Genomic DNA, 16010 nt, shown 5'->3' on the forward strand with positions numbered 1-16010 from the left:
TACTGTATATGTATTTGTATAACCGTAGAGCTGAAGGTAGAAAAATGACTTAATTTGATTGATAAAATCTAAAGATTGTGTAAAATGAAATTGAATGTGCATATTTTTTTTAAAAATATCATTTTTCAAAACCCGTTCAAAGCAACCAAACACCAATAAATGAAAAAATAAAAGTTTTGTGGTAGCTAAGAGCTGAAGCTGTTCTCAGTCCTCTCAAGCCTCGCATTTCGTATCAGCATCTAAAACTGAATGATGGAAAATGTAAAAAAATGAAAATAGCGAAAGTGCAAAGCTTGCCTGCTCTCTGACTTTACCACAACTAAGTTGAAGTTGCAACAGAACACTGTAAATAGGCAGTAAATCATCTACTCTTGACTGCCTGAGTACCTATTAGGGGTAGATAATTCCTCTACAGGTTCAAACTATTATTTGATCGTTGTATGAGCAAATTTAAATCTCAAATCCTTACACACATATCTGCCATGACAAAGACACCAGCCCTAATTTTTACTGAACAGGAAATAATTTAGGTTCAAAATGGTGAGCGTGAGTAAAAATGATTACTAGCCCGCATGTATATATCACTGACTAGTGTGTGTCAAACACCTAGCTAACAGCACTGTGTAAGGTCCAGTATATGACAAATCATGAATGCGAACAACTGAATCATCATCATTAACAACACTAACTTGTACAAATGTATCACTATTTTTTACTAAAGAAAGATGTATTGACTTTTTGACAAAACAGGAAATGAACAATAACCTTAAAAGAGGCCCCATGGCAGCTGAGCCAAAGCTTCTGATGTTGGAGGCTCTGGAGAAGCAGCAGAAGTAACTGAATTGCAGAAACTTACAACAGTATGATCTGGTTCGACCAGGAGCGATTGAGGCTCACATTTGATTGGACGACTTATTATTAGCAAATATGATAGCTTTAATTTTTCACAAAAGATCAATTCAACTGTGATTTAGAACGCAACAAATGGAATCACAAAACAATGTGTAGCTGTAACGACGCTAACTTTTTAAATTCCTTGCAAACTTTAGTTGAGATAAAGGCATTTCGTAAAATGATTTTGATACATTTTGGTAACCGATGGCTTACATGTATTTTCAAACTAGAGGCTTTATGAGGGTATGAAGGACACTTATTTTGTACAACCTTCTGCATAATAGTCAGTACAGACAATCGAAAAGAAAAGTTATATGATGCTGCGGAGACTTCCCGTTAAGAACAGAACTGCGAAATAGAAAGCATGGTGCAAAGCCTAACAGTGAACTATAATGTTTTAAATACAAGCGGTTAAAGCCATGGCAACAACCAACATTCTGTCTACTATGCAGTATGTTTATTTTTTCACACAAATTTGTGATAGAGATAATGTTGGTGTAACATCTTTTGAGGTGAAACAGATTACTATTGGGCATACCGAGTTGTTGACCTACTTTACTGACAGAAGGTTGATCACAAACTATGTAAAGAATGATAACATACCCAATAGGTTAACACTGTTAGCTGTCTTTTTCTTTCTATTCTTCTTTTTCTTTATTGTAGTAGGAATGTCTAGGACCAGCCCAACCTCAACAAGATTAAACGGACATACATAACCAAGGCCAGGTTTGTGTTGAAGCAGCTCTTCCCTGTTGTATGTCAGTACAGGCTTGTGTTGGAGCATTGTATCCATGTTGAGCCGACGTAGTTCCGCACTTAGCAAGGTGGTGGAGCTCTTACTCATTGAACCATTATCAGTCATAGAGCTATCACCACTCATAGAGCGATCATCACTCATAGAGCAACAAGCTAACTCAGGTTCGATGTCAGGCGCATGACCTTTAACAGCAATGTTCTCAACGCAGTAAGATGATGGCGTTGCAACTGGCTCAGTAAGGTGACTTGCTGCATACTGCGGCGCTGAGTCGATATTTGCTGCAATGACAAATAGGACCACTGGCATTGCGAGATGTTTTGGCAGATGTCAATCAACAAATCTCATGAGCTGGTCAAGATTCATCAACGAATTTTTATATTTCAATTCTATAGAAGAAATATCCTAAAGTTAAAAACGTATATTGTTTTCACCTAGCATTTTGAGAAGGAGTAAAAATGGACATAGAAAAAGGAAAGGAGCCTACACTGAAAAAGGAAAGGAGCCTATACTGAAAAAGGAAAGGAGCCTACACTGAAAAAGGAAAGGAGCCTACACTGAAAAAGGAAAGGAGCCTACACTGAAAAAGGAAAGGAGCCTACACTGAAAAAGGAAAGGCGCCTACACTGAAAAAGGAAAGGAGCCTACACTGAAAAAGGAAAGGAGCCTACACTGAAAAAGGAAAGGAGCCTACACTGAAAAAGGAAAGGAGCCTACACTGAAAAAGGAAAGGCGCCTACACTGAAAAAGGAAAGGAGCCTACACTGAAAAAGGAAAGGAGCCTACACTGAAAAGGGAAAGGAGCCTACACTGAAAAAGGAAAGGAGCCTACACTGAAAAAGGAAAGGAGTCTACACTGAAAAAGGAAAGGAGCCTACACTGAAAAAGGAAAGGAGCCTACACTGAAAAAGGAAAGGAGCCTACACTGAAGAAGGAAAGGCGCCTACACTGAAAAAGGAAAGGAGCCTACACTGAAAAAGGAAAGGAGCCTACACTGAAAAAGGAAAGGCGCCTACACTGAAAAAGGAAAGGAGCCTACACTGAAAAAGGAAAGGAGCCTACACTGAAAAAGGAAAGGAGCCTACACTGAAAAAGGAAAGGAGCCTACACTGAAAAAGGAAAGGCGCCTACACTGAAAAAGGAAAGGAGCCTACACTGAAAAAGAAAAGGAGCCTACACTGAAAAAGGAAAGGCGCCTACACTGAAAAAGGAAAGGAGCCTACACTGAAAAAGGAAAGGAGCCTACACTGAAAAAGGAAAAGAGCCTACACTGAAAAAGGAAAGGAGCCTACACTGAAAAAGGAAAGGAGCCTACACTGAAAAAGGAAAGGCGCCTACACTGAAAAAGGAAAGGAGCCTACACTGAAAAAGGAAAGGAGCCTACACTGAAAAAGGAAAGGAGCCTACACTGAAAAAGGAAAGGAGCCTACACTGAAAAAGGAAAGGAGCCTACACTGAAAAAGGAAAGGAGCCTACACTGAAAAAGGAAAGGCGCCTACACTGAAAAAGGAAAGGAGCCTACACTGAAAAAGGAAAGGAGCCTACACTGAAAAAGGAAAGGCGCCTACACTGAAAAAGGAAAGGAGCCTACACTGAAAAAGGAAAGGAGCCTACACTGAAAAAGGAAAGGAGCCTACACTGAAAAAGGAAAGGAGCCTACACTGAAAAAGGAAAGGCGCCTACACTGAAAAAGGAAAGGAGCCTACACTGAAAAAGGAAAGGAGCCTACACTGAAAAAGGAAAGGAGCCTACACTGAAAAAGGAAAGGAGCCTACACTGACATAGGAAAGGAGCCTACACTGAAAAAGGAAAGGCGCCTACACTGAAAAAGGAAAGGCGCCTACACTGAAAAAGGAAAGGAGCCTACACTGAAAAAGGAAAGGAGCCTACACTGAAAAAGGAAAGGAGCCTACACTGAAAAAGGAAAGGAGCCTACACTGAAAAAGGAAAGGCGCCTACACTGAAAAAGGAAAGGCGCCTACACTGAAAAAGGAAAGGAGCCTACACTGAAAAAGGAAAGAAGCCTACACTGAAAAAGGAAAGGCGCCTACACTGAAAAAGGAAAGGCGCCTACACTGAAAAAGGAAAGGCGCCTACACTGAAAAAGGAAAGGAGCCTACACTGAAAAAGGAAAGGCGCCTACACTGAAAAAGGAAAGGAGCCTACACTGAAAAAGGAAAGGAGCCTACACTGAAAAAGGAAAGGCGCCTACACTGAAAAAGGAAAGGAGCCTACACTGAAAAAGGAAAGGAGCCTACACTGAAAAAGGAAAGGAGCCTACACTGAAAAAGGAAAGGAGCCTACACTGAAAAAGGAAAGGAGCCTACACTGAAAAAGGAAAGGCGCCTACACTGAAAAAGGAAAGGAGCCTACACTGAAAAAGGAAAGGAGCCTACACTGAAAAAGGAAAGGAGCCTACACTGAAAAAGGAAAGGAGCCTACACTGAAAAAGGAAAGGCGCCTACACTGAAAAAGGAAAGGAGCCTACACTGAAAAAGGAAAGGAGCCTACACTGAAAAAGGAAAGGAGCCTACACTGAAAAAGGAAAGGAGCCTACACTGAAAAAGGAAAGGAGCCTACACTGAAAAAGGAAAGGAGCCTACACTGAAAAAGGAAAGGAGCCTACACTGAAAAAGGAAAGGAGCCTACACTGAAAAAGGAAAGGAGCCTACACTGAAAAAGGAAAGGAGCCTACACTGAAAAAGGAAAGGAGCCTACACTGAAAAAGCAGAAATGAGTGGTTAGAGAACGACAGAGAGGTCTCCATATTTGGCGTGCTTTACCCATCATCAATCAGGTTATTTATCCACTTTGTTGGTCAAGATAAAATTAGCCACACATAGAAACACCTTAGAATTCAGCATACGACTTTACAAGCAATGAAAAGAATATATGAACGATATCCTCAGATAAAAACAAAGGCAGATTGGAAATGAAAATCTAATTACTAACCACAAGTATTATTGCAAGTTGCTGATATGGAGTCAGATGGCTTAACAGTTAGAGGTGTATTAGAGGGCACCAGCGTGAGTTCAATGCTCCTACATTTACCTGCAAAATTAAAGAAGCTTCACCATCAGGGATCGCTAAACATATTATGGAAATGTTTACTTTTCCACATCCATTTCCATAAACATAAATATTCTCATAATTTTATGGAAATTTTATTTTAGAAATATGGAAATGTTATGGAAATGGAAATAATATGGAAATGTTATGGAAATGGAAATAATATGGAAATGAATTATGGAAATGAATTATGGAAATATTATGGAAATGGAAATAATATGGAAATAAATTATGGAAATGTTATGGAAATAATATGGCAATAAATTATGGAAATGTTATGGAAATGAAAAAAACTATGAAAATTAATTATGGAAATGTTATGGAAATAATATGGAAATAAATTATGGAAATATTATGAAAGTGGAAATAATATGGAAATGAATTATGGAAATATTATGAAAGTGGAAATAATATGGAAATGAATTATGGAAATATTATGGAAATGGAAATAATATGGAAATAAATTATGGAAATTTTATTGAAATGGAAAAAACTATGGAAATGAATTATGGAAATGCTATGGAAATGGAAATTGTAACAAACATGTAATCCCTGTTCACCATACATACATATATTCTCCATTCATTTGCTGAAAACAGTCTTTTAAATATTTGCTCTTTTCCATTTTCAATTATACAGTAAATGCTCATACAATGTAAGTCCATTCCGAGAATTTTTACATTATACAAACAGTAAAATACATACTGTATAAATAGCTAAACCGGTTCTAAGATCTTCCCAAACTCACCTTTTTGGCATTCCAATGTGAGAAACTAATTCTAGACAAATTTAATGACTGTACAGCAGCTGCTGTATTATTGGTTTGTATCAGCAACTTTTCTCTTTTCTTTTATCACTTACACTTGATTTAGGGTCCATGATTATGGTAATTTCACAATGAATTAAGGGGTGCGTACTGCGCACACCTTGAACGTCAATTTAAATAGATTTTTATCTCCTTTTTTCTTCCCAGAAAGGTCTATGCAGTGAAGAAAGAGCAAAAGGTTTATATATGCCTAAAATTAAGTAATAAAATATAATAAATACCCATATACATCGCTTTCTCTCCCAAGTGTGGCAAGAGAGAAAATGATACTTTTAAGGCCAACTGTGAGACACTCATTATTCAAATCAAACTTAGATGTTATAACGGCTTGTTGCTTTATATTATATGGAAGTTCCTTCGTAATATGATGCAAACACTTTATAAAAAGTCTTTACCTTCAGTGGAATTTACATATAGGAAGATTTACATTGTAGAGATGTCTACTGCACTCGAGATATCCAGTTCTCAAGTGTCTTACAAAAAACGTTTCACAATAATACTAGGATAGTATGTATAATGATCCAGCAATCAAGTAATAGCTTTACACCATCGTACTTGTCTAAATATTCTACATCCTCACAACCAACTTCACAATATATATATATATATATATTTCCGAAATACATACTTTGAGAAAAATATATATATATATATTTCTCAATGTATGTCGGAAATCCGGCTATAGATCTTAAAATCTTGGAATAAATATTCCATAACGAATAGAATTCGATCTCGGGCCAAGCCGTTCATCAGTATTACGCCTAGCCCACTAGACTGCGGAAGTCGAATTGCTACCCTGCCAATATAAGTGAATATATCAGAGCGATACCTAAATGCTTTAGGTGTGACGCGTATGGTAGGTATGACCTGTATGACGCGGGTCATAGCATAACGTCACGAGAAGCTGTTCGCTCACATTATTAAACTGGCTAATAGCAAAACGCTCACTACTTCTCATTGTTTATAAGACAAAAAACTTTTCTCATGATATGTAGTTTGAAAGTTAGAATGGCAAATGTTGTAATATGTTAAATACAAATCAATTTTCTGTCCAAATACTCTTATATTACACGGGCAACGCCGGGTGGCACAGCTAGTATATATATATACATGTATATATATATAATATATATATATACATGTATATATATATACATGTATATATATAGTATATATATATAATAATATATATTATATATATATTATATATATATAATATATAAAATTATATATATATAATATATATAATATTTGAACTCACAAAGATTGCAACCACAAGTTTGTAACCACGCAAACCTAACCACAAGGCTCAGCCATTCTTACCATTTCAATGCTTTTACCATATACTCTATCCTTTTCGCAATTGCATACACTAAATTTGCACTTTTTATCATCAATTAATATTACTTTTTACATTTGTTGAAATTTTTTGAAAGCTACTTGTTTGCCATTACCTATTTTTTTATTTGTAATTTATAAATGTGCCATTTAAACTTCAAATGTGCTGCTACACCCCTATTTCTGGTTGTTCCTAAGTATAAGGTTATATCGCTAAATCTGAAAAGGCTAAATACTTTTCATGTGGAAAATTTTATTATCTCGAGTAGGAATAGCCTCTACATGCTCTTTCCGTTTGGTCAGATAAAGTACCAGTACAAGTATCTCAATTTTACGTTTGTACCAGTATTGAGAGGCATCTGTATTGTCGTACTCAAAGTTTTGAAGGATAGCTTCTACGGCAATGGTAACCTTCTTTATACAGGCACTTCCATGCACGAATTGTTATTATTAATTCAACATATCCAAGATGTTTATTTCATTCTCTCAGTTCGTATTAATTGTATCATTGCCAATTCAGTTTTCATTGTAATCTTAGCAAAACCTACTTAATTTAGCTATTACTTGCTAATTATTTTATATTTACATTTAAACACTTTCATAGTTGTTTTATTTTTTTCTTAATTCATTTGACCTGCACAAAATTTTTTCTCATGATATGAAGTTTGAAAGTTAGTTTTTTAACAAAATTTGAAAACCTTTACAGTTGATTTATTTTGCTCTCAATTTATTTAAACTACACCAAACACTTTTCTCATGATATGAAGTTTGAAAGCTAGAATGGTAACTGTTGATATATGTTAAATAAGAATTAATTTTTTTGTGCAGACTTTTTATTATCTGGGTATTCAGTAGCCTTTACAAAAATGTTTCTGTCTGTCTGGAGCCAAGGTTGAAGGTTAAAAAAAAATTGCATCATATGGGATTTGAACTCTTGACATTCAGCTTCAGGACCGACTCTATAACACCTGCACCAATCGACAGCCCTCTGATGCTTTAAAATGATTGCACGCACCTGACGATCTTTCACAGCACAGTATGTGGCCAGTAGACTAATAATGTATAAAACTATTGACTAACCCGCGGAGTCAAGTTTCACAGTTGGTGTTGCAATGGTTAGTGACGGTAGAGCCGAGCTTAGCAAGGGTTCTAAAAGCTGCTTAGACTCATTATGCGAGCTGATCACGTTGCCCTGCAGCAAATAACTTCAAGGATGTAATTTTATAGAGTAAAACCAGCAATAACATAGATAGCAATTCACTGAATGACTACTGAGCTAAAACCACTGAAACGATATCGCCAACCAGGGCTGTTCTATAATTATAATCTAGATTACCTCATGGCACTGCAGAGCTAAAGCAGCCAAAACTTTAATGCTCTTCTCAAGTTCGATCAGTTGTGGGTCAACAGTTAGATCCTTGAATGCAGCAAGGTCCTTTTTTCGACCATCCCTTCCAGTGCGGAGATTCTTCTCTAAGCAAGTGTATTTGGCAGTGATGCTTTGAAGCTAAATTATAGAGACTGAAAAGCTAAGTATACATGTACAATTATGAATGTGCTGCAAAAAACAACACAAAATTATGTGCCAAAAGGTAAAGGCAAATGAGAAATACATTTGAAAGCTGAAAATGTTGACATGTCCTGCGTACCTGAGCGCATTTTGCGTGATGAATTTGCTCAACCATTTTTTCGGTCTCCTCATCATAACTACTAATAATCCTGTTTAAATCCTCACAGAATAATAATAACTTCTCTCGTCTATTACTGCATCGGGTTTTGAGGCGATTTATCTTATTTCTCGTCGTCTTAGACAGTTTTTTAATCGTGACCACCTGGTGAGCCATACCTATATTGAGTTTATAACCACAATAAAACTTTACAGAAGATAATTGAAGGTAGAAAAAAATTAATAGCTAATCTTAGCAGTAGACTAGATCTAGTTATGACATTAGGGATGAGTGACAATGATCAACCAGTTTCAGACATTACAAGATTTATAATGTAGGCAAAAGGGAGGAATTAGTAAATGAGTAATACCTGCACAGCTCGACTGGTCATCAATACAGTCAAAGCAGAGAGGCTGCAGGCAAGCCTTGCACCCCATGCAAGTCAGTTCTCGTTCTGGGTGCTGACTACAAAACCTTGTCTGGTACGTAACAGGATGTCTCTCATATTCGGCAATATTGATTATCTCGTGATGTAGCATGACTTCATTGTGGAACTACCATAAATACCACATAAGCATTAATGGCTCCAGAATGGCAACTATTGATATAACAGTGGTTGGATAGTCCAACATAGATGCAGAGCTTTTTACATAAGTTTGGCAAAGAAATATTGAGAAACATTAGAGCTTGAAGTCTAATGCTAACCTGTGCATGCTTGTCGCAGAATAATTTCTTACAGCTGTCATGTGTACAGTAGCTGACAGCTGTTGTGTTACAATCCTTGCGTTCTAAGCATATATCACAATAATGCTGAGGCTTATCTGCTCCTATCCCGGAGGGTAGCTTCGTGAGAGTAACTCCCACAACTTGTCTATAATCAGTACATCCCTAGTGCACTAAGGATATCAAAAAAGCTAGTGAGTTAACCTTCTAACACTTAGTAGTCTGCTCATGTTTTCATGAGATAAGAAAAGGAATAGAACAACTATTACTTTCCTGAGGGTTTAACACGGAATCATCCACCTTCTTTTCGTTATCCCTATTTATAAAGTAGGATGGGTGCTTGTTATCTGCGAATGGCTGTGTAGTCTGACTTTTGATTTGCAGGTTTTTTAACAACGGAGTTACTGCAAATCACTACTCTCTTACGTTTTGGAATTCTGTCACTGCTTTTGAGCATTTTCAAGCTTTTCACGACGCTCCATTCTTCCATATTCAAATGTATCCATGATGAACTGGACTGTGTGTGGACACTGTTGTTGGTGTAATATTCTAACCGGTGTATATCCATTATCTTTCTTGAGCTTGAGGCGCTTGCTGAGCTATAGACCTGAGCCATAGATCAGTGTTATTAGCCCAATAGCTTTGTACACCATGAGTTCGATGCTCTTCTTCAGGAATCAATTTTCAAAAACTCTCGTCCATAGCCAGTCAGAAAAGGCACTGTCAAAGCATACACTATGTTTCCATGGTGCGCATTACTGCGAAGCAGCCCCCTCCAAAGTCGAGGGGATTGTACGTTTCCATGCTGCGCAGTGGTTTTCAGCAAATTAGCTAGAAAAAAGAAATTGTATAAATCGAATCGCTGGATGGATACATGGAATCGATCATGCGTAACGAACGTCAGAAAAGGTCTTTTTATGCTTTTGTCATCATTATACTTTTATTTACAATACACATTCACAATGTTTTACAAACCTTAACACAATTTTTACAAATAATATATTTTTAATAAATATTTATATCAGTAATAGGTTATTGAAATGTTACTTTAGGGCTTGCCACCTATTTTTCGAAAAGTGTTGGTATCGATAACAAAGTCCAGGAAAGTAATCACTTCATCATCTTCGTAGGAGCAGACCATAATTAAATTTAAGTGAAAAAATATCGGAAGAATAGCAAAAACAAAGATAAGCAAGATAACTTTTGTACTAGTCTATGGCGCTCGAAGAATCCGTTTGCACGACATGAGAGCTATGCGCAGCCACTGCGCAATTGCTGTTTCCTTGCTGCGAATTTGCACTGGCTTCGCACTGACCAGTGCGCAGTGATTTCAGTGCGAAGATGCCGTTTCTATGATTCGGAGAGGGCGCAACTCCGAAGCACTGCGCATCATGGAAACATAGTGATAGTTTATTTTTTGTTTAATTTTTGAAAATTCTTGATTCAATGTTAAGAAATTTAACAAGAGAGTGCTCCGAAGATAGCCAAGACTGTCTACATTTTACAAGATCTCTATTTACCTTAACCTCTGGTTGCTGGATCTCATTTCTTAATTTTTTTGAGTTTGGGTCACAAAGAACCGGAGTTTTTTTTTGTGCTGAGCTTAGTGGAATGAGCATACTAGAATACCTCCATAATCTTTTGCAGAGCCTCTTTTGGATGGGCAATAATTGCATTGTCATCAGCATACTGTAGTTGTTGCATGGTCATTGTAGATACTAGTCTTTGCTAGGCTGCAGATTGAAATGGCCTCCATTATTTTTGTATCAGACCTCGATTTCAGCTGTTATTCTGTTTTGAAGGATGTGTAGGATGGCCAGGAGAAACCCTGTGAACAGTGTTAGAGTGCTTACACAGCCCTGCTTGACTTTGCAGTGGCAATTTTTAAGGGGCTGCTGGTTTTTCTGTCAACTAGTACTGATGAATTCATACCCTCCTGTAAGTCGTGCAATAGGGACGAATTTAAATGGACAGTAATTTTACTAAGTATTATCTAGAATGCCCTTTCATTAACAGTGTCAACCACCTCAGCTAGATCTATGAAGGCCATTAAGAGATCTTAGTACTGTTCCTTACATTCCCCTTAAAGTTGTCTGGCTGCAAAAATCATATCGACTGTTCTTTGTTCAGACCAGAAGCCAAATTGAGTTTTTGGGAGGATATTTTCTGCAAACGAGGTCAGTCTATAAGACAGTATCCTGATGAGAACTTTGCCAGCGGTTGACTAAAGTTGAATACCCTTATAGTTTTTACAACATGAATTGTCTCTATTTTTGTATATCATGAGAATGACTGCGTTTCTAAGATCTGAAAGAAGCCTCTTCATTTTCCATGTGTACAACCAGCCTGTGAAGTTTTTTAATTACTTGACATCCTGCCGCCTTCAGCACTTCTACAGGTATTCTGTCATAGCAAGTTGATTTATCATTCTTCATGCTCAAAGCTTTCTGTACCTCCAGAAATGCCGATTCTAATTTTAGGTGAGCTTGTCCAGCTTCCAGTAGATCGTGAAAGAACTTATCAATAACTTCAGACTGTTGGTAGAGCAAACCACTAAAATATTCCCTCTATATGTCTATGATTGCACATTTGTCCTAATGCAATTTTCCATGTTTGCCTTTATAAATTTGGTTCCCTGACATTTGGGCCCACAGAACTTTCTGGTGGCTGCCTAAAACTCTCTTCTCATGTTTCTGTGGGCTAAACTTTGTATTTCTGTCGCTTTTTTAACACCACTCATTCTTCATATTCCTCGTGTGCTGTTGCACTTCTTAGCTAATAGTGTAATCTTGTCTTTTTGTGAGTTCTCTTATCACCATGCCAAGCTGAAAAAGCACATAATTTCTCATTGGTCAGCCTTACAATCTTTTCATCATTCTCATCAAGCCAATCTTCATGACATCTGTTTGCGTTGTCTAGTATCATCACATATACTGGTTATTTTCTCTCTAGCTCTGTCCACAAGTTCTCTACATCATTAGTCTCATTCCCATACATGCCCTTTAGCAACCTGGTAAGCTTTCTGCAAATTTTTTCTAGGGTTTCAGTGTTGTTTAGCTTTACCAGGTCTCATTTGGTTATAGGACTAAACTTGCTGTGTCTGGTCTTGGGCATGGAAGAGGTGACATTAGAACAGATCATTCTGTGATCAGTCCAACAGTTTTGTAGTGTGTACATCTAGATAGTTTTTTTACCTAACAACAACATAGTCTATCATGTGCCAGTGCCTTGAGTTGAGATGGCACCATGATTTTTTCCGGCTGTTCCTCTGTCAAAAGAGTGTTTGTGATCTTCAGTCGATGTTCTGATCACTTAGTAAGTAGCATTTGTTTATTTGCGTTGCTCTTGCCCACATGACCTTTCCTGACCACATCCTTCCATGTGTGCGCATCTTTGCCTATTCGTGCATTGAAGTAACAGCCTTTGGACAGTCTGAATTTTTAGATGACTTTGCTTGTGTTAGGTGTAGAACTTTTCCTCCGTCTCAGTTGGAGCTGCCAGTGTTAGTAGATATGCTGAAAATATCATGGGCTTTCTGTTTTCATTTAAGTTCAGGTACAAAGTTACGAGCTTTTTATTCTAACTGGTATGTGTTCCATATTTTTGATAGCGAAGCCAACTTTATGCAGTCTGCAATTTTGAAAACTCATTCCTCTTCAAACGAGAGTATACAGCTGGCAGAAATTGGTATATACAAGTACCTCTACCAATTTCTGCAAGCTGTACCTTTTCCACTAGCTTTGTTTCCCTACATTGTGGCATCTCAGCTTTTGAAGTGGGTATCTCGCAAGACGATCGGTTTGATTGTTGTCTATCAGTGCTCGTGTATTCCATGTAGCTATCTCCATCCGAACTTCCTTACCACAGCATTGGTGAAACCTTTAAATGCGGTTCTCCAGACAGTTTGAGATCAGAACAAATTATTTTTAGAGAACCTTTTAAAGTCCCTTCCTCAAATTGAGATGAGGAAAAAAGATACTAAATGGGAATTGTCAGGCATGAAGCCTACAATGAAATTGACCTTATATTTCATTCCAGGAACAAAGTTATTGATTGGAACAAAGTTGATACTAAATAAATTTATTCAAATATTTTCATTTTAGTTTCTGCAATTACTGTAAATATTGTTTGTATGTTAAGTTTTTCAATGTTTTGCTTTTGTTTATTTATTTTCAACATTTTATATATTCTCATTTGTTTTATAAATTTGCTGATTTGTAGCATACTGCTTGATAACCTCAAGGCCCTCATCTCAACTGAGCTTGCAATGAAAATGGTCTCAGAACTCCACTGCTATTGTATGTAAAATGTCAGTTTTTGCTGCAAACTGTAGAAAAACATGAATCAGTGCAATGAACTTTTATGCAACGTTATTAAATATATATTGATAAAATCAAAAAATTCATGCAAATGGAAAATAATTTCTCATAGCTCCAATTGATTGCAACTCAGATCATATGATCTGCATATGTTAACTGCAAGCAAAGTATATCAATTTGTAGAGAAGTTTCTCAGTTTTTAATTTACATTTAATTAATGGTCTACAGCTGTACTACAAATTTGAGGCAAGATTTAGCAGCTTTCTTGCAGCAATGTCCATTGGTACAAATTGTGCCGTTGAATAGAGTTGTGTTTTCAGCCCTTTTGAAGGCGTAGGTGCTCAGTCAAGGAAGTGTTAATGCAAGAGGCAAATGCACAACCGCATCTCGTGAGATACAATGTGAATATTCAAGGGTTTCTTGTGATTGGCCAGTACTACAAAAGTTGGCTTTCACAGAGAGCCACTGTTAGCAGGACACGCTGTATATAGGGCAGTGAGGAGAGCAGAAGGTGTGAACTGAGCTGCCAGACCTTCCTACTTTGCTGACAGGAAACCTTGAACTAGTGGTGGTCTAGGCAGACCGAAATCATCATGTAGCAGCAGAGGCTGCTGAGCAGTTATTGGCTTGCACACAGGTGTTGACAGTCGAGACTGTTGTGATGTTGGTTTTGGGGATGTTGATTGCGCTACAGGAGCGTAACATCGTGGTTGCGAAGGCTGGGGGCAAAGGGAGGTTGGTGTGCCATCGTTGAATCTTGGTGCTGCAACACCTCACAATACCTAGATGGCTGGTGAATAAGCGGGCTGAAATGACTAGCCATTGGCCCATATAACAGCTCATCCACTTTTGGCAGGTATTTGATTGTGGTGGGATATTACATGTGTATATCCTCCACTTTCAAAAACGTCTAGTCGTTGTCTAGGTTGAGTCGTAAGGCTGAATTGTTCTGTCAGGGTTTGTTCTTCTAGCGGCTAAAATCTAGCCCATGATCGTGGCCAGAATCTATCATGGGTTGCTGCTTACTTGGCTAGAAATAGTGGGTTGTTGGGGCTTGGCTGTTGGCTATGATATATAGCTTTTGCCCTTACCCATCGGAACCACTCCCTTGCAAGCACCTCTTAGCCCTTAATTTCTAAGGGTTACCCTTAAGGTTGTTGCAGCGCAGCCAGGCCTGCCAACTCTCTCGCATTGGGCGTGAGACTCACGCAATCGCACCAAAGAAAAAGTGAAAATGAGTGAGAAATGCGTGAGATTTTTGCCCCAATTTCCACGATTATAAATATACTACCAGCCCTGACTATCATTGATACATCAATTGCCCCAAAACCAAATCTCAAGCATTGCCCCACTCTTGGGTTGGCAGGCCTGAGCGCAGCGTTGGACACCCAACCAAAACTGGGAGACCCAGCTTATGTCACAGTACTGATAGGATTACATGAATTCGATAGAGAGCATTATGCAACGCACAGTTAGCCTGACCTGAACTTCTTTAACTAGAGTTGCGAACACACTATTTCCTTCTAGCCAACCCAGCAATAGAAGGCAATAAAAGTACTTTAGTTTTTAGATAACCACATCTTAGCATTTGCATGTAGAATACAATTTACTTTTTTTTAGAAAAAACAGAAAACTATTCAAAATGATAGAGACAACCAATAGAACGCTCCCTATAAAATTCGTGGAGGTTTTAAGAAGAGCCGCTATTTAATTGAGAATGTCGTCAGAACACGGATAATACGTGCATCAGAACTAAAGCTGGCCTAGAAAATTTAACAAAGACAAGTTATAGCTCTGCTTAATCGTTAGATACATGCATTTTATTAATCATGTAACGTTTAAACGCAGTAAAAATTTTGACAATCACTCGTGACAAAAATCATAAAAGTATGTTGCGCATTGATTATGCGTAAAATGATTTATAAAACTTACGTGCAATCTGGACATTGAACAAAATGCGTCAAGGTTAGGGCTTCACTTAGACATGATAAGCAGTGAACATGTCCACACGGTAGTTGCTTCGACTCAATTATATTTGTATTAGTTCGTAAGCAGAAGCCACACTTCTTTTCTACGAGATGGGCCATACTGGCAACCGGTTTGGAGAATATGAAAAAATACAATAACTGGATGTTGTTAACGTCCTGTCTTCATTTTCATTCATGTAGCACCCGTTTATTGGCATCGGACGACGATTTCAACAGCGACGTGAAATAGAAAAGACAGCGTTCAGTATACAACAAGTAGGTGATAACTCCTAACATAGTAGCTAAAATTACACATGTACATTATTTCGTACCCTTACGTTTTTTACTATTTATAAACGATGTGGGCATATAGAAAGCACTGTTGTGGAAGTCAGCGCTGACTAGCCATTTTCAACTGGGTTCTGCTTACACCTTGTCTTATACCGAATGAGT

The 16010-nt window shown here is 37.7% G+C and overlaps 1 protein-coding gene across 1 annotated transcript; it reads right to left on the bottom strand.

Moving 5' to 3' along the window:
- LOC137404263 (uncharacterized) lies at positions 1-15731 on the bottom strand. Its single transcript, XM_068090441.1, has 9 exons — positions 15523-15731; positions 9254-9419; positions 8919-9102; positions 8531-8727; positions 8218-8388; positions 7962-8073; positions 4601-4699; positions 1498-1929; positions 1-245 (listed from the first exon to the last, which is right to left on the bottom strand). The coding sequence occupies exons 1-9, from the start codon at positions 15675-15677 to the stop codon at positions 214-216; spliced, it is 1548 nt and encodes a 515-aa protein (XP_067946542.1). The 5' UTR covers positions 15678-15731; the 3' UTR covers positions 1-213.
- Positions 15732-16010: the final 279 nt, after the last annotated feature.

This window comes from Watersipora subatra, chromosome 9 (genome assembly GCF_963576615.1).
Source record: "Watersipora subatra chromosome 9, tzWatSuba1.1, whole genome shotgun sequence".
Classification (NCBI taxonomy): Eukaryota; Metazoa; Bryozoa; class Gymnolaemata; order Cheilostomatida; family Watersiporidae; genus Watersipora; species Watersipora subatra.